Here is a 25,388-nt window from a genome sequence, read left to right as displayed (position 1 = left end):
TACCAAATGAATTTTCAAGAGTCATTGTAGGCTTTTTTTTAAGGCATGATGATGTGTCTTTAAATCTCATTCATTTCAAAGGCTTATCTTTAGAAAAGCAGTGAGTGTGCAGCCATAGTGCACTTTGATCTTCCCGACTCCCAGGAGAAAATCAATAATACAACTTTAATGTATTTGTATAGCAAGACATCACGTTATTATTATTTTTACCAAATGCAGCTTAACTAAAGTAGAAAAGGTATACTGGGACTCAGCACCGCCCTGTGGTGAAAGTGAATTTTTTTCTAAAACTGAACTACTGTACAGCCAGGCACATTCAACAACAACAACAAAAAAAGTGGGGGTGGGGAGACAATTAAAAACCAATTATCTCCATGAATTCAACTTGTTGAAAGGCCCCATTTGGGTGCCTGCTGCAGAATGCAGGAGGGCATGTCCAAGGAGTGATTGGCATTTGGGCGAGTGGGCGCTGGGCCTGCGGGCTCCTCGCCCCAGCCCCCAATGATGGTGGTGTGTTCTGGTCAGATGCCTTCAGGACCTGGCCCCAAGAAATGCAGCCAAGCAGCAGTCTTACCTTCCTCTCAATACGCCCCAGCTGCTCCTTGTAGAAGGTGTCACGGCGTCTTAGCTCTGCCTCTCTGCTCTCCAGCTCCCTGGCCTGCTTGGAAGAGAACAAAGCCCATATTAGCCAGCAGCAATGGTACTGGACTGGTGCTGCAGGGAGAAGGCACCTGACTTTTCTGCTCACATTCATAATGAGAACAGTAGCAACAATGAATTGAAAACCTTATGATATGCCAGATCATTCACATATATTGTGCTAAATTTTCACAACAAGCCTTCGAGATGGGTAGCCTTTTCACAGATGATGAACAATAACATTTAGGATTATGGGAGTCCTGTTCACAGTGCTCCCACAGTTATTTCCTTTGATCCTTACCCAGTTGTAAAAGGCAGGTGGCATCATCATGATACCCCCACTACAGATGAACAGCCAGACAACAACTGGGGGCCTAAGGAAATGTCGGAAAACTCATAGCTGCTTGTAGTGCTAGAGACTGAAACTTGGTCAATTCAGGGGTACCTGGCTGCAGGGTGTGCTGCTGTGAGCTACACAGCTCTATGCTGGCCTTGGTGTCTTTATGCTTGGAACCACGCCATGCCACAGCCACAAGGGCAGGGATCCAGGCCTGCAGGAAGGGAGCAGAGTCAGCTGGAGGGTCACTGCTCCCTCATCCGCCTGATGGGGATGGCTGAGTCCCTGTTGGAGCACAGGGCCAAGGGCCTCCCTCCAGGCCCAGTTAGGCTGAGGGCTCAGCTCACCAGGGCAAGCGACCTGAGGCAGACCTGCAGTTGAACCAAGCCCACCCTTAACTAGCTAGGTGACCTTGAACAAGTTCCTGACCTCCAGCTTCCTCAGGTATGATGTGTAAAGCTGGAAGCGATGCATAGCTATACAGAAGGTTAAAGGAAACCCCAACAGATATGGGCACTACCTCAACAGGCCTCCACAAGGCGTCACCAGCACATGGCAGGGCAAGGATGTAAGTCCCCTCACTGGGGATACTCATGTCCCCAGAGTCTCCTGGGGCTTCCCAGGACCAGGCCCCAATATCTACCTCTACCTCCACGGACCAACTGTGTAACAACTCCACACTGAGGGTCAGGGTGGACACAGTCACAGGGGCCTGGGAGCTCAGGACTGCCTTTTTTGACTGTATAGAGGAATAACACCATCTGCTCGCTGTCTGTCCCTGTGCTAGGGCTGAGTGTGCTCAGGCACTCTGCTAGGCTCCTGATGGCACTTAATCCTCACCACCTCCAGGAGTACAAGCTAGCCAGCGACTAGGCTAGACTGTGAACCTAAGTTCATACGACTTCCAAGCCCTGAGCTTTTTCCTTTTAAGCCACAATATGTTATCAGCACATGGGTTTGAATCATTCAATAGCACAGGGTAAGATAGGAACCCATGTTTTTGAAAACTCATCTCCCTGGCAATGCTATTCCTGCTGGCATGGAACCTTGCGGAACCACCAGCAGGGAAGTCTATAATAAAAGCTGACCACCCAGCAGTGCCCCTGAGTGCAGAGCAGGAGAAAAACTCAGGTGAAAGGACCATGCCAGGCCAGTGGGCCTGGGTGGCTGGCTGAAACCCTGAGAGTCAAGTTCTCATACTGGCTCTATCGCTGAGTGGCCTCTAGGAAGCCTGAGCAAGATGCTATCTTGTCTGTTTTCCCTTTACCTGCAGAAGGGAGAAGTAGTAACCTGGATCCCCAGGCAGCTGCAGAGGATCTAAAAATGCCAGGAAGGCTTCTGGCATGCCTCTGGAATGCCAATGCTTCAGAAAAGCTAAATACAAACAGTGGGACTGAATGCCAGGAATTTCTCACAGGGCTTTTCAAAGTGTGCTGCTGAAGCTGTGTCCCAGGAATGCAAGCATGGCTAATATGTGCTGGGCCTCTCGGCAGCCCAGCACTTAACTGTTACCAATCCCTGGTGCCGTCAGAGGAGAAGCTCGTCTGATGCAATTAAGCAGCCAGTACAAGAAAGTCTCTGAGGGCTCTGGACCTGACATTTTTTGACCAGCAGTCCCAGCCAAGCAGGAAGATGACATCTGAAGGCAAAACCATTGTAAGGCTCTTCACCTGCCATTCTCTAGGGTCAAGTAAAGCAGCAGAGACAAGGAGGTGCGTCCACACATCCACCACCATCCCACTGACACACTGTGATGCCTCCTCTGGGCCAAGGCTACCAGAAAGTTCATACCGAAGCTTCCAGAGCCTGTGCCAATAGGATGTCGATGTGAGGAATGGGAGGCAGAACTCAAGTGTTAGGTGAAGATGCCTAAGCATCAGCACCTCCTCAGGCTAGAGACTGTTCATACAACAGGAAGAAACAGGACATCACGGTCTGCTTTTCTATTCATGTCCAATGCAACACAATCGAGCAGTTAAGAATGAAATGAACTGTTTAGAGAGGGATGAGGCTGTGCCTCCCACTTGAATGAAAACTCCACTACGTGCACCATATCCCCAGCACCTTGACTTTGTCACAAGTGAGCCAGAAGGGTGGCAAGCTCACTACCTCGGATTCATCCACTACAAAGCACTGCCCACCAGCTCTGCTCATCTCTGAGATTTAGAATGCAATCCCAACAACTGACGATGGACAGGAAGTGACACAAAAAATGGCTGTAGAAACTGAATATGACACAAACGCCTGTGTGTCAGTGCCTGGCCCAGAGCAGGTACTCAGTGACCTGGCTGTGACATATGTAAGAGCACATCGGGCAGCACCTGCCACTCCACACAGCTGCCCCACAGTCTCATAGCGGCTTCCTAGCTAGCACTCATGAGAGGCCACACAGCACGCAACATAACTGTGGTTTCAGTGTCTGAGTGTGTCACTTACCAGAACACCATGCAGGACCTCCATGTGACAGATAGCATCGTAAAGGGACTGAGGACACAACAGGGAAGCCAGAGAGAGTTTCTGCTATCATGAAGCTTAGATCCCAGTGGGAGACACAAGTGTGTGTGCAGATAAATAATTTCAGAGAGAGATGTGCCAGGGAGACCATAAGACAGATTCACTTGTAGGGTTAGCGGGTTGCTATTTTCCCTAAGGAGATTTCTGAGAAAGTCTTCAGGAGAAAAAAACATGGAATTAAGAATCTTGTCTCTAATACAAAGTAAAATATCACCATTGTGAACATGTACTCAGCAGATGACAGTCTTTGAATAGAGAATTGAGAGAATCTGCATGATTTAGTCAAGGACCTCCTCCAGTCAAGATGACACAGTGAGTTCACACTTTGGTGCCTCTACCCTACTCCAAACACATAGCACTGGCAGATAAAATATAGAACAGGTGACCAAAAAGACATGGACAGGTTCAAAAACAAGATTAAATTATCCAACACAGAACAGAAATGCAAAGCAGTGGGTGGGGCTGAAGCACAGGCCTGCTGGCTCCAGGTCTGGAGCAGGCAGAGGCAGTCAGGACCCCTCTTTATCCTGAAGGGTCAGAATAAACCACCTCCACACAAGTAGGGGCCTAAAGCCAGGCTGGCCACCTGCAGCCTAGGGATCTCCCTAAAATAAGAAGCTGATATAAAAAACGTCTGAAGACCTCCACTGAGGGCTGGGGTTTTCAGTTTGCTTAAACCTAGAAATCCCAGAGGGTACAGATCCAGCCCCTGAACCACAAATATACCTAGTGACTCAGTTCCTGCCTCTGCAATATCATTAGGACCACTGCAGAGACAGGCCTCAGAAGGCCAAAATCAGACTTGGTCCCGCACTGGGGTCATGTGTAGGTGACGATAGAAATGTTGAACTTTCTACTCCAAATGAACCTGCAAACCAAATCTCAAATATGTGACAAAATATAATTTCTAAAAAGGCTACCAATAAAAGCAATAACTGAAATACAAATTCACGCCAGATGACATTAATTTTATAGGACAATATGACAAAGGATTTAAAAAACTTTTTATTATACAAAAATTTAAATAAGACAGAAGAATACAATAAAACCCCGGGTAGCCATCAGCAAGCTTCAACAATTAGAAACTAAAGAGATCTTCTTTCATCTCTACCCTCCACTTTCTCCACCCCCAAGTTTCTTACAGATCACTTCAACTACATATGCTTCAATACACTGCTCTAAAAAATAAGGACTTTTATTTTCCAAAACAGAACCATAGTACAACTGCATATCAAAAATAACTTAACATGAATTCCTTAGCATCATCGATATCTAGCCAGTATTACTATCTCCAAATGATAAAGAATTTTAAATATGCATATTTAAGGTTGCTCAAAAAGATAAAACGAAGTAACTTCTGATTTACAAAAAAGAAATTATGAACCACATAGGCTAACCCCCAAAGGTTAAGATTATACATTTAAAAATCTACAAAATAAAAAATGAAGCAAAGGAAAAATTATCAAAGTAAAATGAAGTACAGAGATTTGAGCAAGAATGTAGCAATGGAAGACAAAGATAAAAAGTCGGGAGGATTGCTTCAGTCCAGGAACTGGAGACCAGACTGGGCAACAAAGCAAGACTCCATCTCAACAAAAAAATAAAAATAAAAAGTTAGCTGGCTGTGGTGGCACATACCTGCTACTTGGGAGGAGGATCTTTTGTGCCCAGGAGTTTGAGGCTATGGTGAGTTATAATTGCACCACTGCACTCCAGCCTGGGCAACAGAGTAAGACTCTGTCTTAAAAAATAAAAAAAAAAACTAAAGATAAAAAGTCTGGTAAAAGCTAAGAACTGTGGAAGATGGATTGATGGTCCAGAATGTATTGTTTCAGAAAATGAGCGAGGAAGGCCTGGAGAGGAGGATTGGGTAAAATAGGGGAAGGAAGACAGAAGCCAGAGTAGGAGGCAGGTTAGAGGACAGGAGGTGGGTGAGGTAAGGGAGAAAGACTCTGGTGAGGGGTGAGTGAGGAGGAGTGAGAGGGAGGAGGGGAGGGAGAAGGAGAGGATGGTAAACAGAAAAGATCTAATAGAATTATAGAAATAAGTATAAATAAATCGGTTACCACAAAAAGCACGTGAAGGGGGCATCTAGGATGGCTCCTGATGATCTCCACCTCCTGGGCCTTATGCCCCTGTGGGATCTCCTCCTCTTAAGTGTGGGCTGGAACTTGGGACTCACTACTAATAAACAGAGTATGGCAGAGTAATGGGATGTCACTGCCAAGATTCAGTTTTAAAAGACAGCGATTTCTGTCTTGCTCATACTCTTTCCCTTGTTCACACTGATGAAGCAAGCTTCCATTTTATGAGCTGTCTCCACTACCACTGCGGAGACAGGTGTCAGAAGGCCAAAGTCACATAGTAAGGTGCTGAGGGTAGCCATTGACCAAGAGCCAGTGAGGACCTGAGGCCCTCAATCCATCAGCCCTCAAGGAACTGACTCCTGCCCACACTCACACGAGTGAGCTTGGAAGCAGACACTCCCCCAGTGGAGCCTTCAGGTAAGACATCAGCCCTGGCAGACACCTTGACCACAAGACCTTAGGGCAGAGGTGCCCAGCTAAGCCAGGCCCAGATCCCTGACCCACAGAAACCACAAGAAAATAAATGTTTAATTCACTGCATTTTGTAATTTGTTACTTAATAATTGTTAACTAATATAAGATATGAACTGATTAATCTCACCCTTAAAAGAAAATGATTATCACTTTGGATAAAAGAAAGGAAAAAAACCCTAACAATTTGCTACTTACAAGAAACCTAAGCCCCCATACTAATGGCCTTACAGAAAAAAAGAAATCCTTCACTGGACATAAATATATAGTGTAGTGTCTACTGTTTTATTTTGTTTACACAAAATGTTAAGCATTATATCAAAACTTAAAAATACACACACACACACACACACACACATACACACACAAACACACACACGAAAATAATGACCCTCCCCATAGAGATAAACTACTGGAACTAGACACATTAATGGTCTAGACACTGAAATCAATACAAAGGGACTTTAAATAACTATGATTAATATGTAAATCATAGTAGATTAACATATTAATAGTAGAAAAAAGTAAATATCATGTATGAAGACATGGAGAATTTCCAGGGAGTGACAGAAACTATCTTGCCTCTATTGTTCATGATGAGAAATAAGTCTTTTATATTATAGAGGATTCCTGGTAGATGATGAGTCACTTCTCTCTTGCTACTTTCAAAATCTTCTCTTTGACTTTGTCTTTTGACAGCTTGATTGTCAAGTACTTAGGTGTAGATCCCTTTGAAATCTTGTGCAAAGCCACATACATAGTCTTGGTCTTTTAAAAACCCAGCCATGGTATATAAGCTTCTCAAAGCCTCCTATGGCCACCTCATTCCCTAGATTTTCTTTTTAAGCTTTCAGGTCACCCTACTGTTTGCCCAAATTGTTCTGTACCTCCCCAGGCAGCTATAATATTCAACAATTGCATCTGCTTGTTTTTGACAAATATCCTCTGGGAAAAGGCTGTTGGCACTGGGCAACTTCTGAGTCAGGTCATATAAAGACAGCCTTATAAGCAGGGTCTCTTCCAGGGAATCACCAGACAGGAAAAATAATGACATTTCTCTGGGACTGAGGCTTTGAAGGAGGTCCAACCCTTTTTTGCCCCTTCCGGTGGCTGGCAGGCTGCAGGCCTGCATGTCTGCACTGTGCCTATGAGCCACAGGTTTTCGAGGCTACTATGGAGCTGCAGGGGAGAAAGGGATGGGACACGATAAATTAAAACGCCACAAAGCTCACTTTTCTTACTCAGAGTCTTTCATTTTTTCTTGAACAAATGCTCCTGGATTGCTACAAGCCTTTGGTCAATTTTCAGAGCTCTGAAAAAATAGATTCTGACTACTTTTGCCAGTATTTTCATTGCTTTTATGGAAGAGAATTTTTAGGGGTCCTTATCCTACCAGTTTCACTGACACCACCTGAAACTGTAAAACAGAATGAAATGGAAATGCTAGACATCCATTTCTAGCATGATGTGGTAGGAATTCATGGGTTTATTAGCATACTGGATAGAACAAAGAATCAGTGAACTTGAAAACAAGGCGTTATAAATTATCAAAATTAAAACACAAGAGACAAGAGAATAAAAAACAAAATGGAACTGGGCCCCCAAGATCAACAGAATAATATCAGATATCTAAAGCATACATTTAATTGGAGTCCCAGCATAAAAATGGGGCAAAATAATTAAAATATATGGCCAAGAATTCTCTGGAATTGATTGAAGACAACTAAGTCTAAGAAAACAAATCTAAGAAGCTCAGAAAAATTCCAAGTAGGATGCTTTTGTAAAATTCTTAAATAATTCCTTAAGTAATGGGATATTTTTGAACATATATTGTAATACACCTTTTAAAAATTATAATTTCTAGAGCAACCCTAAAAAAGTAACCCAAAACACACAAATAAAAAGTCAACAGAGGAGATCATGGAATTCTAAAATACTGACTCATTCCCACTCTCCCCGACCAAAAACAAACCTGCAAGAAAGAGGCAAAGAGGAACAAAGAACAGATGGAACAAACAGAAATCAAACATCAAGATGGCTGATTTAAATAGTCACATCAAAAATCACATCAAATATAAACCACTACCTCCACTTATAATAGTTCCTACTGCTATGGTATGAAATTACCAGAAACGTAGTGGCTTAAAGCAATATAAATGTCTTCTTTTACAATTCTAAAGGTCAGAGGTCTCAAACGGGTCTTATTTGACAACAATCATGCTGTTGGCAGGGCTGTACCTTTCTGGAGGATCTGGGGAAGAATCTATTCCCTTACCTTTTCCAGTTCTAGCTAGAGGCTACCCCCGTTCCTTGGCTTATGGCTTCATATCACCCTGACCTCTGCTATCCTTATCATATCTTCTGTCTCTCCTGTCTTCCCTCTTCCCTTACAAGAACAATGAGATTACACTGAACCCACCTGGATAACAAAGGATAATCTCCCCATCACATATCCTTAACTTAATCATGCCGGCAAAGTCCCCTTTGCCATGTGAGAGAACATATGAACAGGTTCCAGATACTAGAAGGTGGACATCTTTTGGGGGGGGCATTATTATTCCTATCACACTCCCCCAACAAGAAGGCAAAGCCTAACTACATGTTATTGGTAAGAAATACCTTTTAAATACAAAGACACAAAAATTTGTGGAAAAAAAAAGATATATTGTGCAAATGCTAAGTATAAAAAAGCTGGTGTAGCTATATTAATATTAAAGAAGAATTCAAGACAAAAAAAGGACCAGATATAAAGAGGGGCAGTTCATAATCATAAAAGGAGCAATTATTTAAGAATAATAATTCTAAATGTGTAGGTACTTATAATGAAACTCCTAAATACATAATGCAAATCTGAGAGACTAAAGAGGAATATAAATAAATCCACAATCACAGTCAAACACTTTAATCTCCTGCTATCAAAATATTCATAGAACAAGTAGACAAAAAAATCAACAAGGATATGGAATATTTGAAGAGTATTATCATCCAACATGACCCAAATGGCATGTATAGGACACCACATCTAACGAACAGCAGGAAATGCATGCTTCTCAAATACACATGGAACAGTCACTGAAATGAACCACATTTCGAGCTAAAAAGTTTAAAAGGATGAAATCACACAAAGTATGTTCAATGATCACAAATGTATTAAATTAGAAATTCTAAGACACCCAGAAAATCCTCAAATGTTTAGAAAATAAGCATATTACTAAATAACCCATGACTCTTAACCAAAAAAAAAAAAAAAGTTGTTCTTAAAAATATACTTGGAAATGACAGATAATACAATTAGCAGATGAGGACTTTAAAACTGCTTATGTAAGCATGTTGAAGGACTTCAAGAAAATGTGAATATAATGATATAAATGAAAGCTATTGAAAGGTACCAAATAGAATTTCAAGAGCTGAAAAGTATAATATTCGAGATGAAAGGGCTGAAAAAGTGAACACTACCTTAGGAACCTGTGGGACAATTTCAATATCAAGTGGTCTAACATATGTGTAATTGAATTCTTGGGAGGGGACAGTGGTAGTGGAAAAATATTTGAATATTTCAAGAATAGATGAAAAATTCCCAGATGTGTTCAGAAGTATAAACCATAATCCAATAAGCTAAACTAACCAACTCAACAATATACACAATGTGATGAATGCAGTAACAGAAACAGAGAAATTGTATATCTGATAATTTACAAATACATAATTGTCCTTGATTTACAAAACAAACCAGAAGCCTTACCCCAAAGACTTTCCCAGTCCAGATGGCTTCACTAATTAATTTTATCAAATATTTAAGAAAGAAATTACACAACTTCTAAGCAAATTCTTTCAGCAAACAGAGGAGAAAACACTTTCCAACTCATTTTATGAGGCTGCTATAATGATACCAAACCAGTACTGCTCAAGAGATGTAAAAATTCTTAACAAAAAAATTGGCAAATCAGTTCCATCAATGCATAAAAAAGATAGTACCCATAACCAACTAGGGTTTATGCCAGCAGGATACTGTATGTTAAAGAATGCTTTAACATACAGAAATCAAACAACATACTTCACCACATTAACAAAGACAATCATATGATCATTCTCAATAGATATAAGAAAAGCATTTGACAAAATATGATATCCATTCAAGGAGAAAACTTCTAGAAAACTAGTAATAGAAGGAAATTTCCTTAAGTTGATGAAGAACATGTACCAAAAAGAATCTATATATAATATCATGCTTATTTGTGTAATATTGAAGGCTCTTCCCCTGAGACAGCAGAGAAAAAGTTTAAAAAGATTTAGAGGATTTGATTAATAAAATTAACAAGGTTGATCTAACAGACATATACCTAGAATCTCTGCTCCCAAAATTAAATATCTACATTCTTTTACAGTTGAATAGACCATTTTAAAAACAGCCCACTCTTGCAGGTCACATCCACCAAAAAAAAAAAAAAAAGAATTTCAGTGCAACAAAAAGGACAGTCAAAATAAGCTGTGGTGACAAGTCTCCTTAAATAATTTTGGATAAGACAAAATAATAGAAATTTCAAAATTACAATAATAAAAGTTCTACATTTAAAAAATGTGTGATACAGCTAATGTGGTATCTGTGAGGTAAATGCACTTAAATGTAAAATTTAGATTTAAGCAAATTGTTCGTTTTAAAATAGGATTCAGATTAAGTGACTTGCTATATTATCACACAGGAGCAGGACTATAAAGACAGGTTCCTGACTCACAGTCAGCAACCTCACATTTGGTTGTCATTCCATCCTGAGCTGTGTGCTTTGACAACGTAAAACTCATTGGTGGATCATCAAACTGAACTACTCTAAGAACATGTATTATAACCATGCTTCTCAAAGGTTTAAAGTGCATTTGAATCACCCAGGATTTTGATAAAAGGTGGATTCTAGCTTCTAGATTAGTCTAGACTCATCAAAATTGGGCATAAGATTCTTTGGGTCTGGGATGAGCTAAGGGTTAAACAGTTTTGTTTTTTTTCTTTTCTTTTCTTTTCTTTCTTTTTTTTTTTTTTATTTTTTATTTTTTTGAGGCGGAGTCTTGCTCTGTCACCAGGCTGGAGTGCAGTGGTGCAATCTTGGCTCACTATAACCTCCACCTCCCTGGTTCAAGCGATTCTCCTGCCTCAGCCTCCCGAGTAGCTGGGATTATAGGCACGTGCCATCACATCCAGCGTATTTTTATAGTTAGTAGAGACGGGGTTTCACCATGTTGGCCAGGATGGTCTTGATCTCCTGACCATATGATCCACCTGCCTCGGCCTCCCAAAGTGCTGGAATTACAGGCACGGGCCACTGTGCCCAGCCCTTTTTTCTTTTTTTAAGGACAGAGTCTCGCTCTGTCCACTAGGCTGGAGTGCAGTGATGTGACCTTGGTTGACTGCAGCCTTCCTCTCCTGTGCTCAAGTGATCCTTCTGCCTCAGCTTCCAGAGCAGCTGGTACTACAGGCACATACTGCCATGCCTGGCTAATTTTTTATTTTTATATTTGGTAGAGATGGCATCTCATTTTGTTGCCCAGGCTTGTCTTAAACTCCTGGGCTCAAGTGATCCTCCCACCTAAGCCTCCCAAAGTATTGGAATTACAAGGGTGAGCCATTACGACTGGCCTACATTAAACATTTCCAACTCCCAAGTAATTGTTTGGTTTTGCTTTGAGACAGTCCTGCTCCTTCACCCAGGCTAAGTTTAGTGGCATGATCACAGCTCACTGCAGCCTCCACTTCCTAGGCTCAAGAGATCTTCCCACCTCAGTCTCCTGGTAGCTGGGATCACAGGCACATGCCACCATGCCCAGCTAATTAAAATTATTTTTGTTTGTTTTTGGAGAGACAGGGGTCTCTTTAAGTTGCTGGGCTGATCTCAAACTCCTGGGCTTAAACAACCCTACCACCTTGGCTTCCAAAAAAAGGGCTGGGATTACAGGCATGCACAACCATGTCCAGCCTGGGTAATGCTATTTTGAGTTAAAATAAGACACTAGAATGTGCCTATGGAAAAATAAATGATGGTTACAGTGAAATCTTAAAGACTCTGCAAGATCCATGATGGGTCTAAATTGTGTTCCTCACAACCCTTACTTTAGATTAATGATAATGCACTCTAATTTTAAAAGATAATAAAAAGTAAGGGCTTAAGGGAACAGGCTTTAGACTCAGAAAGAATTAGATTCGAATACTAGCTCTGTCACTTTCTACTTGAGTGACTGTGGTCAAGTCAGAACTTCTCTATGCCACAGTTTCCTAACCCATACAATGGATAAATTAATACAATCTCTATTTCATGAGGTTGCAGTCAAGTTAAATAAGATTATACACATAAAGTACTAAACAAATAACTGGTACACCATAATTTTCTTCAAAATAAATGGCAGCCAAAAATTATATTCATAATAAAAGTGTTATTATTAAATATTTAATCAGAAAAGAAAATATACCTATCCATGACCATATAAGATAACATATTTTTAATATAAAAAGGCATATCTAAAGACAAATATAACTTTGAGATAATAAGGGCTAATCTTCACACTTGGAACTGATCCCGAGGTGCTCTGGGATGTTATACTCCAGTATCAGTGTTTTATCTTCCTTCACTACACCTGTCTTCCCTCCCTCTTAATACGTTCATCTATGGTATTAATAAATGTCACAGAGTTCTAAAATGTGTTTTTAGATTTTTTATTGATATATACTTAACATCATAAAACTCACCCTTCTAAAATCTATAATGCAGTGGGTTTTAGCACATTCAAAAAGCCGTGCAACTAACACCACTATTTCATTTTAAAACATTTTCATCACCCCAAAAAGAAACTTTGTGTCCAATAGCAGGCAGCTCCCATTTTTCTCCTATACCTAGCCCCTAAATGTCCATCAGCTAACAGATGAATTTTAAAATGTGGTATATCTATACAATGGAATATCATTCAGCCAGAAAAAAGAATGAAGTACTAATACATGCTACAACATAAATTAACCTTTAAAGCGCCATGCTAAGTGAAAGAAGACAGACATAAAAGATCATATATGATTCCATTGATATGAAATGTCCAGATCAGGCAAATCCATAGAGATAGAAAACCGATGAGTGCTTGTCATGAACTGGGGGCTGGGGCAGGGGTGATGGGAAGTGACTATTAATGGGAGCAGGGTTTCTATCTGGGTGATGAAAACATCTTGAACTGAAATTGTGGTAATGCTGCACAACTCAGTGAATACACTAAAAACCATAGAAATGTGTGCTTTAAATGGGTGATTTTATGGTTCATGAATATCTCAATAAAGATGTTAAAAATACGTAAGATTACCAAGGAAACGAATTATATTGAAATAAAGTTATTAAAATGTTAAGAAAAAAAGGCCTGAGGTGGGGAGACCAGTAAGAGAGCTGATGCAGTAATCCAGGTTGGGGAGCACAGTGAGGACTGTACTGAGGCTGGGTTGGGGGCTGAGGGGGTTCAACAGGAGAAGGCTGACTGATTATACACATGGGGAAGGGAAGGAGGAAAACATGATGATCCCTCCAAGTTCTGGCTGAAAATGAGAACTATGTCTACTTATGTTGTAATGATAAATGAAATTAACGCACCTTGTGCTTGTATGTCATCTACACACAGCCACATATATTCCCACAGCTAATACAGTATTCAGCATGTGGATATATGCTCACATAAATTTCCAAATTATTGCCAGATGCCAACTTGGCATAGGTATGTTCTTGTGTTTATACAGAGAGATGTCCAAAGAACAAATTGTGTATTCATTTTTCTGTTTACTTGCTTGTACTTTTCCTAAACTATAAGTTCCTGGAGGCTAGAGGCTAAATTGTGTTACCGCTTTATCCCCAGTGACATGGAGTAAATAACAAAATGGTCAGACATGGTGGCTCATGCCTGTAATACCAGCATTTTGGGAGGCCAAGGCAGGAGGATCACTTGAGCTCAGGAGTTCAAGGCCAGCTCAGGCACTATAGCAAGACCTCATCTCTACTATTAAAAACAAAAATTAGCTGGGCATAGTGGTGCATTCCTGTAGTCACAGCTACTTAGGAGGCTGAAGCAGGAGGATCACTTGAGCCCAGGAGATGGAAGCCACAAGTGAGCTACGATAATGTCCTTGCATGCCACCCTGAGCAACAGAGCAAGACTGCCTCAAAAAAAAAAAAAAAAAAAAAAAGGTATAAAATGAATGATGTTAACAAGTTGATTTTGGGAGGAGGAGATGCTAATCATTAAGACAGTATAGTACACTATGATGATTAAGAGGCTTGGGTTCAAATTCTGACTCTAACAATTATTTGCAATTTCTCTGTGCCTCAGTTTCCTCATAGGGCTGCCATAGGGTTTGGTGTGATTCTGCCCTGCTGTAGGGGTCCTGGCAGTGCTTGGGCTTATGTGCTCTGCGTCTGAAGAAGAAACTACCACCAATAATCCCTCCCTCCCTTCCTTCCATAAGCCAGCTTGGACAGGTGCACAGCATTCCACGAGGTTGGCACAATTCAGCAGGGAGATGCAGCTGATTAAGGGACTGCAGAAATGCAGACCTTCCTTCATTGACATCAAATGGGTCCTGCTGAGGCCAGAGCCCAGAAGAGGGGGTAGGGGCAGAGATGAACAGGCATTGTTGACCCTAGGACTAAGTCCCAGCTTCTTTGAAGGCACAGATAAATCCAGAGAGGCTGCTTCTCTAGGGTCATCTTCCTTACTTTCCAAAACCACCAGTGCCAGGAGGGAGAGGCAACTCAGAAGGTGCCCTGAAGAGGGATGCTCAAAGCCTCGTCTTTGTTCCTCATTACACAATACACATTTTCCAAGAGTCACTGATGCCTCACAAGGAAACTTTGAAAAAACATTCTATTACAAGACCATCTGCTGAAATACTGTAGGCTCTCTACAGCCCCCATTTCCTTTTATTACCAGGGAAAGCCACATGAAAACTGGTCTCATTCTGAAGGCTTGTGTCTGCTCATACTGCTTCCTTCCAAATCTCCACTCACAGGCTGTAGTGTTGAGACCGCTCCCCCGCCCCATCTGCACTGTGGACATGGTGCCTATGGCTGGGAGGATGAGGGAACAGAGGCTTCAGGTGTGAGGGATCACAGGACAGATGGCCTCACGCGAAACCAGAGCCTGCTCTCCTCCATGTTGCCCAAGTAAGAAAAGAACAAGACAGCAGGGAAGGAGACAATGGCAATGCTCAGGAACAGTTAACTCTGTGTATGTCTGACATGTTTTATCCAGTAAGTACCACATTCTCTGCAGCCATCTTTCCTCTTAGCAACACGTAGATATTGGTCAGGGTAAAAGTATAATCTTGGTCATGACAAAACAAAGATCAGTGACATCTCACGAAACAATCAGGAATGACTATAAAAGCAACAGTGACCATTTATTACCAGTTAGTAAATAATTCCTTAAGTGCTCCATTAACTTATATAATAACCTAGTGAAATAGATACATATTATTAAACACTATGTATGTATGTATGTATGTATGTATGCATGCATGCATGAATGACACAGTGTCTTGCTCTGTCACACAGGCTAAAGTGCCATAGCAGAATCTTGGCTCACTGCAGCCTCGACCTCCTGGCCATAAGCTATCCTCCCACTTCAGCCTCCTGAGCAGCTTGGACTACAAGCACACCATGCCTGGCTAATTTTTTTAATTTTGGGGAGATGGGGTCTCACTATGTTACCCAGGCTGGTCTTGAACTCCTGGGCTCAGGCAATCCTCCCACTTTGGCCTCTTAAAGTGCTGGAATTACAGATGTGAGCCACTGCTCCTGGCCTAAACCCATTTCAAAGGCAAGAAAAATGAGGCATAGAGTAATGAAGTCACCCAGGGCTGCACAATCAATACATGGCAGAGGTAAAGTTTTAAAGTAATGGGCTTCATCTCCTGGTGTAATAAGATCCTACCTGGTATAATTTTCCAAACAAGGCTATCTTAAGAAATCATGATATCATCTCTTCAATGTCTAATAAAGTTCTAGGGCACAGAGATGATAAGGTCGGAAATGAAATGTAGAACCACTCTGGTGCACAATTCCCTTTAGTGGAGGGCTGGGAGGAACCCCAGATTTGCACAGAGCAACAACAACATGGGAGCTTGTGCCGTTGAAAGCCCAAAGCGATGTCCATTTCTCCTCAGGAAGAGCAGGCCAGCGGGCCCCTCCCCTGCACGTGCTTGGCATCCAATAGTCCTTACCTGTCGGCATCCTCAGCATGCTGTCTTCCTTGGCCTGGCCATGAATTTTGTTCCTCCAGAGTGGAGCCAGGCTGGCCCAGGCAGAACAGCTAAGCCCTGATCTACACAGAGACACCTAGCTCGGACAGCACCTCCGCATCCCTGGAGATGCCCTCTCTCCTCTCAGCATCTCCACACAATCTTTGCTATGGCACTTTGCCTCTCCCGGTCAATGTCCCCACTGCTGTTTCGCTCTTGTTTGCACTGACATCAGTACCAAAATTGTACTGAATGCTTGTGGACCCAGGACTGTTCTCAGAGACTGGGATCCTGCGATGAGTGAGGCACACAGGAGGGAATGGACAGATGAACATAAATTAATGAGTGAATGTGATATCAGATGGTGATGAAGGGCTGTGGAGAACAGAGTGGCGGTCCAGAGAGGCGGGGGTGAGGGCTCATTCACAGGGGGTGACCAGAGAAGGTCCCTCTCAGGAGGTGACATTCAAGCTGAGAGCTGCATGACAGAATAGAAGGCCATGGCAATCTTGGAGAAGTTCATTCCTAGCTGAGAAAACCAATGCAAAGGCCTCTGAGTGGGAACAAACGTGACATGTTCGAGGGACATAACGAACACTGTAACAAATAGCTGGGAGTGGAGTGGGGGAATGGTGAGAGACAGCATGAAAAACAGGCTGAGGCCTGATGGCGCAGGGCCCCGCAGCCCTGGTGAGGTGGTGCACTGCCGTGTATGAGCACGGAGAGCCACTGGAGAGCTCTGAGCAAGAGAGCGATATGATCTATTTATTTATTTTTTAAATCTAGCTCATAAAAGCTGAACTGTAAGGCTGCTGCCCAAGAGGACAGCCTGATTATCTCCCTTCCCACATCGTACACTTGCATGCATAGGCACACAAAATATTAACTGCGGTTGTGACAGCTGTAGCTACGCAAAGGTGGCAAAGAGAAACCTTTACAGAGGAAATAATATGCGATTTTCTAGCTGAACACCTTTTAAAAAGTAATGCTGGAGAATAGAACCCCTGCCTGTGAGGGAGGTAGGGGCTGTCTTTAGGTGCAGGGTAACAGCATGCTGCTTGAAATAAGCAAGAGTTGGGTAAAGCAGAGCTTACTCATGCTTCTAAATCTGCAGGCTGAAAGAGAGAGATGGGGAGGGAGAAAAGGAGCCAGTGATTCAGCTCTGCTGCCTGCTGCTTCTTACTGCAGCTCCAAACAGTAAGAGTTCAGAGAAGTTGCTCAAACATGACCAGCAATAGAACTATAGTTTCTTATAGAGAACAAGAGCGATGAACTGCCCAGGATCCAGGTGGGAAATTCATGAACTAAGCAGAGCCAGCCAGGTGTGTATGGTCTTCATGCCCAGAGCAACCCCAGTATGCCCTGCCCCACTCTGACAGCACTTCAGACCTCAGGGTTTGTATGTCGATGAGTCAGAAAGGTTCTCTAGAGAGCTGTGAAGTTAACAGAGTCAGAGAAGTGGCTCCTACCTGGCCAGAGAAGAGGCTGCCTGGCCACAGTCACATGCTCAGCTCGTAACTATGTCAGGCAAGTAGGCAGTTGCCCCATACCTACTGGAGGGATCCTCTGTGGGCAGCAATGTCCTGCCACTGCTGTTGGTACTACACCTGGACTAAGAGGACAATGCAGAGAATAGGGAACTGTCAGCTTGCAGCTGGTGGGGCCTCACTGGCCACCTCCGTCAGATAAACTGTCCTTCAGGGGCCTCAGAGGCTGGCCAAAAACCTGTTCCAACTGCCTGCAGATCAATCTAGGATCCCCACCTAGGCTACTTCTCTAGAGAATGGATATTAGAAACTGAAGAAATGCTTTTCTTTGACCTAGACTCAACCAGCTACAAATACTGCCCATGGCACAACGGAGCTCTCGTCCCTTCAGACACACCAGGGCTTCCAGGGCCCGTGCTTCTGGCTCCTACTGTTCTTTGCCAGAAATGTCTCTTCTTCTATACTCTGCCAGTGCTCTGCTGTTGCCGACTCTCAAGGACCCAGTCAACGCTTCCTGCAGCACCCTATTAAATCCCGTGTTGGAGTCTTGGGGAGGTTCTGTCCAATTTCCAAATAGGAAGCTGTCCTATATCAAAGTGGAGGTCAAATATGTGTGCTTTCTCTGTCCTGAAGCAGCCAGGAGTAGGCACCCTACTTGGGCTCAGTCAGTCATCATCACACAAAACTGAACCTTGAATAAATAAATGACACAGAAAGGAGGGACTGATGGAGACTGGCTTGACAGAGACCACAGAAACAGCAGCAAGAGTACAGTGACGCAACTGGTAGGGCTTCATGACCTAGAAGCTCCCCTGCTTCTGGCCCATTCTCCAGGCCTGGTCCTCCGGCTCAACGCCCACAGGTGAGCCCCCAACAACTCTCCAATTAATTCTCTCTTTGCTTATGGTAGCCAGAGCTGGTTTCTATGGCTGTAATCAAAATCCCTGAATGGCTTATTTTTTCTTCTCTCTCCAACCAAACAGAACTGTATTGCCTATCTATACTCTCACAGCACTTAAATATATCCTATAATTATTCTAATTATTGTTATACTAATTGGTCTAAAGCTATTGATCCCCCCGCAAATATAGGAGCTTCATGCAAGCAGCAACCCTGAGTTACTTCTGTTGGTGTCCCCATGCCTGGCATGAAACCTGGTAGGCACATGATGCATAAATGTATGTTGGACAGAATTTACACTTTCAAAAGATGCATTCATATTTCATGCATATGATGAATTATTAAGTAACGTTATTGGTAATTCTAGCAAAAGCAAAACACAGACCACCTAATACAGTCCTGTAATTTTCAACAATATTCTCAAGAGGTTGTAAATTTATTCTCCAAGGACTCATCATTATTATACAACTAAGTATTGAGTGGATGCTGGACAAGGGCCCTGAACCTGATGGCATAGCTATCAGACAGCAAGGCTGGGCTTGGCGTAGGTCCACAGAGTTGTGAAGCCCGAATTCTTCCCACTCGCCACACGGCTTTTCAATAGGTCTCCATCAAAGACATATCGCATGCAACTCCTACCCGGGGTGAAAGGTTAGCGGAAGTGTTCTTCTTTCCTTTTTGCTGTAGGCCCAAGTGCTTGCTGCCAAAATGGGCAAGTTCATGAAACCTGGGGAGGTGGTGCTTGTTCTGTCTGGACGCTACTCTGGACACAAAGCCGTCATCGTGAAGAACATTGATGATGGCACCTCAGATCGCCCCTCCGGCCATGCTATGGTGGCTGGAATTGACAGCTATCTCCGCAAAGTGATAGCTGCCATGGGCAAGAAGAAGATCACCAAGAGGTCAAAGATCAAGTCTTTTGTGAAAGTTTATAACTACAATCACCTAATGCCCACAAGGTACTCTGTGGATATCCCCTTGGACAAAACTGTCATCAATATGGATGTCTTCAGAGATTCTGCCCTTAAACGCAAGGCCCGACAAGAGGCCAAGGTCAACTTTGAGGAGACATACAAGACAGGCAAGAACAAGTGGTTCTTCCAGAAGATGTAGTTTTAGATGCTTTGCTTTGGTCATTAAAAAATAAAAAGAAAAAAAAAGTGATGAAAAAGCACAACGATAAAGGGGATATCACCACTGAACCTACAGAAATACAAACTGCCATCAGAGATTACTACAAACAGCTCTATGCACATAAACCCAGTAAACCAGAAAGAAATGGATAAATTCCTAGACCCTTGTACTCTACCAAGACTCAACCAGGAGAAAGGTGAAACCCTGAATAGACCAATAACAAGGGCTGAAGTAGAGGCAGCTATCATTTGCCTACCAACCAAAAAAAGTCCAGGTCCAGATGGGTTCCCAGCCGAATTCTACCAGACGTACAAAGAGGAGCTGGTTCCATTCCTTCTGAAACTGTATCAAACAATACAAAAGGAGGAAATCCTCCCTAATTTTACGAGACCAACATCATCCTGATATCAAAGCCTGGCAGAGACTCAACAAAAAAAAGAAAACTTCAGGCCAATATCCATGATGAACATAGATGCAAAAATCTTCAATAAAATACTGGCAGACAGACCGCAACAGCACATCAAGAAGCTTATCCATCAAGATAAAGTAGGCTTCATCCCAGGGTTGCAAGGCTGGTTCAACATATGCAAATCTATAAACATAATCCATAATCCAGAACCAAAGACAAAAACCACATGATTATCTCAATTGATGCAGAGAACACCTTTGACAAAATTCAACAGCCCTTCTGCTAAAAACTCTCAATAAACTAGGTGTCAATGGAATGTATCATAAAATGATAAAAGCTATATATGACAAACCTATAGCCGATATCATACTGAATGGGTAAAAGCTGGAAGAAATCCCTTTGAAATTAGGCACTAGACAAGGATGCCCTCTCTCACCACTCCTATTCAATATAGTATTGGAAGTTCTAGCCAGAGTGATCAGGCAAGAAAAAGAAATAAAGGGTATTCAATTAGGAAAGGAGGAAGTCAAATTGTCTCTATTTGCAGATGACATGATTGTATATTTAGAAGACCCCATCGTCTCAGCCCAAAATCTCCTGAAACTGATAAGCAACTTCAGCAAAGTTTCAGGATACAAAATCAATTGGCAGAAATCACAAGCATTCCTATATACCAATAAGAGACAAATAGAGAGCCAAATCAAGAGCAAAGCCCCATTCACAATTGCTACAAAGAGAATAAAATACCTAGGAATACAACTAACAAAGGATGTAAAGGACTTCTTCAAGGAGAACTACAAACCCCTGCTCAAGGAAATAAGATGGAAAAACATTCCATGTTCCTGGCTAGGAAGAATTATTATCATGTAAATGGCCATACCGCCCAAAGTAATCTATAGATTCAACGCAATCTCCATCAAGCTACCAATGACCTTCTTCACAGAACTGGAAAAAAACACTTTAAACTTCATATGGAATCACAAGAGAACCCGCATAGCCAAGACAATCCTAAGCAAAAAGATCAAAGCCAGAGGCATCACAATGCCAGACTTCAAACTATACTACAAGGCTACAGTAATCAAAACAGCATGGTACTGGTACCAAAACAGAGACATAGACCAATGGAACAGAACAGAGGCCCCAGAAGCAACACCACACATCTACAACCATCTGATCTTTGACAAACCTGACAAAAATAAGCAATGGGGAAAGGGCTCCATGTTTAATAAATGGTGTTGGGAAAACTGGCTAGCCATGTGCAGGAAGCAGAAACTGGAGCCCTATCTGTCACCTTACACTAAAATTAACTCCAGCTGGATTAAAGATTTAAACATAAAACCTAACACCATAAAAACACTAGAAGAAAACGTATGCAAAACCATCTAGGACATAGGCATAGGCAAGGACTTCATGACTAAAACACCAAAAGCAATGGCAATAAAAGCCAAGATAGACAAATGGGATCTAATTAAAATTCAGAGCTTCTGTACAGCAAAAGAAACTATGATTAGAGCAAACCGGCAACCAAGAGAATGGGAAAAAATTTTTTCAATCTACCCATCTGACAAAGGGCTAATATCCAGAATCACAAAATACTAAAACACATACAAGAAAAGAAAATCCCATTCAAAAGTGGGAGAAGGATATGAACAGACACTTTACAAAAGAAGACATGTATGAGGCCAAAAAACTTATGAAAAAATGCTCATCATCACTGATCATTAGAGAAAGGCAAATCAAAACCACATTGAGGTACCATCTCATGTCAGTTAGAATGGCAATCATTAAAAAATCTGGAGACAACAGATGCTGGAGAGGATATGGAGAAATGGGAACACTCTTACATAGTTGGTGGGAATGTAGATTAGTTCAACCATTGTGGAAGACAGTGTGGCAATTTCTCAGGGATCTAGAAATAGAAATTCCATTTGGCCCAACAATCCCATTACTGGGTACATACCCAAAGAACTATAAATAGTTCTACTATAAAGACACATGCACACGTATGTTCACTGTAGCACTGTGTACAATAGCAAAGACCTGGAACCAACCCAAATGCCCATGAATCATAGATCGGACAAAGAAAACGTGGTACATATACATCATGGAATACTACGCAGCCATAAAAAAGGATGAGTTCGTGTCCTTTGTAGGGACTTGGATGAATCTGGCAACCATCATTCTCAGCAAACTGACACAAAAACACAAAGCTAAACACCACATGTTCTCACTCATAGGTGGGTGTTGAACAATGAGAACACGTGGACTCAGGGAGAGAAGCATCACACACTGGGGGCAGTTGGGGGGGTAGGGGAGAGGCAGTGGGAGTGGGGAGGGTAGGAAGCGAAAACATGGAGACAAATACCAGATATAGTATGCACCTAAAGTTAAATTAAAAAAAAAAAAAAAGACACGTCGCATGCAAGGCACTGTGTGAATGATTCTAACAAAGCTGTTGTTGTTCATAATATTGTTTAGAAACTGTTTTCAAATTTAACACATTCATGCAGATCTTTAGTAGTGGGAAACCTTCTGTCTTTCAGAGAGGTATTGAGTTTCTGGAAAGAGCTGAGTGTCTGTACTCATGCCAAGGAAGGAGACAAGGTGTCCTCAAGGGGGCAGAGCCAGCCACAGAGTATGAAATGTGCCCCAATCTCAGGAGGAAACTGTCTCCCTAGTATGGCTCTTTAACTAATAAGTCCTTGGAGTACAGGGTTTTTACTCTGCTTTGAGCTCTGACAGACACATGTATGAGCATGTGCACATGCACATGTATGTGTGTGTGTATGTGCGTGCAAGTGGGTGCAGTCATGCACACATGCAAGGGACTAATTCCCATTGCCTATGAGTACTATGTCACTATGTGCCTCGTCTCTCTCAGTAACTTTCTTAGCCACTTGGGTAGCATCTAGCACAATATGAGGGCTGTATCTGAAAAGTGCATGAGCCAAAGTGATGACCGTGAAGGCAAGAGGCTAATGTGAGGTCCTCCCCATACTTTCCATATCTGTAGACCTTCCCCTCTTGTGGTCCCTTTTCCCTCTGAGAAGCGGTGTGGTGGCCCTAACTCAGTCGGCTCTAATCATTTCTGGTCCCATGCCAGCCCTCCCCCTTTCTCTGGGTCAGACTACCAGGAGGCACTGCTTAAGTCCTGTTCCACAAAGTGGAAAGGGTAAGTAAAGTACAATGACATATGAAGATGGCAGCAATTTCAAGAACCAAAAGGCTCTCCAGTCTTCCTGTATCTTCCTCCTGGCAAAGGCAAGAAAGAGTAGCATTCTTCCTTTGTAAAGCAGGCCCTAAGGACTTCACGGCTCAGAATCTGAGAGGTTTAAGCAGGAAACAAGCAGCACACATGTACAGGAAGGATCCTGCCAGCTTCCATCACCTATTCCACAAATATTCAAAAGCAGCTACTGGATAACTGGCACTGAGTGGATGTTATGGAGATGCTAGAGACGGTGCACACCAAGCCTGCAGATGAAGGTGCTCTGCTATTGCTGAACCAAGGACACTACCCCTGGATGAGGCTAACATTAGAATAAGGAAAGGCAGTAAGGTTCTACAGAGAGGAAGAGAGAGGAGATGTGCATTCAACAGCCTACGATAAGTCCTAGATAAGCCATCATATACATTAAATATTTCATTAGATACTCAGAGCCAGAGAGACTTCATTTTGAATCCCAGTTCTGAACCTTGCTAAGTGTGTGGCCCTGCGAGAGTCACCTTGCCCCTCTGAGCCTCAGTTTCTCCATCTATACTGGGGAAAGGACTAACAACATTAAATGTGAAAAGCTCCTGGCATCTCATAAGAGCTCAATAATCATTAAGTCCTTTTTTTCCCTCTTCTTTAATCAACAGCTGTTGGCTAAATACTTTTAGACACATTTGAAAAGCATTTATCCCACCTTTTTATCCCTTGCTGCAGGAAGATCTCAAAACAGTGACAGCTGCTACACCTACTGCGTGAGCCCCTCACACTCCTCACTCAGCACGCAGATTACATGTTCATTGCTCATCTGAGACCAAGAGCATTTTCTCGGACATTAAACCAAACACACTCTTCTTTCTGATGGCAGAAGTCAGGGTTTTGCAAAAGATGGCTTGAATTTTCCCTTCTTCAGTATCAGCAGAGTTTCCCCTTTTGCGTGGATATTTAGAATGATTCTGAAGCACATATATTGAATATGAGCCCGTTTCCCAGCTTGGGGGACACAGGGCCAAATTCTGAGTCCAACAGTAAACACATGCATTTTCCACAGCAACAGATTCAGCCCAGGGCTAACCACCAACAGCCTCAGGACAGACCTCTGTTAATTTAATCATGTTCTGCTGAGCCCTGCTGTGTACGAGATGTTGCAGGCACTGAGACAGATGAAACAAGGTCTCCACTCATCACTTACATTAGGGAGAGAGATGTAAAATAATTGCAATACAGTACTTAAAATATCATCACAGAGGTGGCTGAAGAGGCAAGCTTGCCCAACACTGCCTTAGCAGGATTGAGTAAGGCCTGGAGAGGAGGCAACATGCTAGTTAAGACTGGCAGGGCTGCCCAGGAGAGAAATGGGCAAACCACACAGGATGTGGCCCCTGAGCAGGCCCAGGTGCACTTAGGCACTGTCATGTGAGCAGCTACACTGCTGCTTTACTGGAGCCCAGAGTAAGTGAGGAGTGACAGGGAATGAGGCCAGAAAAGGCAGGTGAGCCAACGCCCACAGGACCCCAAACATCAGGTCAGGAATCTGGATGCTGTCCTCTGAGTAACAGAGGGGAACTAGGAGTTTCACTGAAGGACATTATGACCCAGCACTGCCTCTTCCTACAGTCAGTCTCCATCCATGTTAAGAGCAGACTACAGGCCGGGCACGGTGGCTAAAGCCTGTAATCCCAGCACTTTGGGAAGCTGAGGCGGGTGGATCACGAGGTCAAGAGATCGAGACCATCCTGGTCAACATGGTGAAACCCCATCACTACTAAAAATACAAACCATTAGCTGGGCATGGTGGTGCGTGCCTGTAATCCCAGCTACTCAGGTGGCTGAGGCAGGAGAATTGCCTGAACCCAGGAGGCGGAGGTTGCAGTGAGCCGAGATAGTGCCATTGCACTCCAGCCTGGGTAACATGAATGAAACTCCGTCTCAAAAAAAAAAAAAAAAAAAAAG

The 25,388-nt window shown here is 42.7% G+C and overlaps 1 protein-coding gene and 1 pseudogene across 8 annotated transcripts in view; one reads left to right on the top strand and one right to left on the bottom strand.

Moving 5' to 3' along the window:
* Nucleotides 1-25,388, bottom strand: part of CHCHD6 (coiled-coil-helix-coiled-coil-helix domain containing 6) — a 241,115-nt gene that overhangs the window by 102,743 nt on the left and 112,984 nt on the right. For 5 of the 7 annotated variants that reach the window (XM_032269231.1, XM_032269233.1, XM_032269237.1 and 2 more), the window contains exon 5: nucleotides 575-661. In XM_032269231.1, the coding sequence (XP_032125122.1) occupies nucleotides 575-661 (87 nt within the window). The remainder of the gene's footprint in view (nucleotides 1-574; nucleotides 662-25,388) is intronic. The other 2 variants (XM_032269232.1, XM_032269234.1) reach the window with 1 other exon arrangement.
* LOC116543574 lies at nucleotides 19,321-19,825 on the top strand (annotated as a pseudogene). The gene has a single exon (XR_004265619.1). The product of XR_004265619.1 is annotated as a 60S ribosomal protein L27 pseudogene (transcript).

The sequence above is a fragment of the Sapajus apella genome, unplaced genomic scaffold (genome assembly GCF_009761245.1).
Source record: "Sapajus apella isolate SASKATOON/1434 unplaced genomic scaffold, GSC_monkey_1.0 scaffold190, whole genome shotgun sequence".
Taxonomy (NCBI): domain Eukaryota; kingdom Metazoa; phylum Chordata; class Mammalia; order Primates; family Cebidae; genus Sapajus; species Sapajus apella.
Note: the sequence above shows the minus strand (reverse complement) of the source record. Positions and strands in the feature narration are given on the sequence as shown.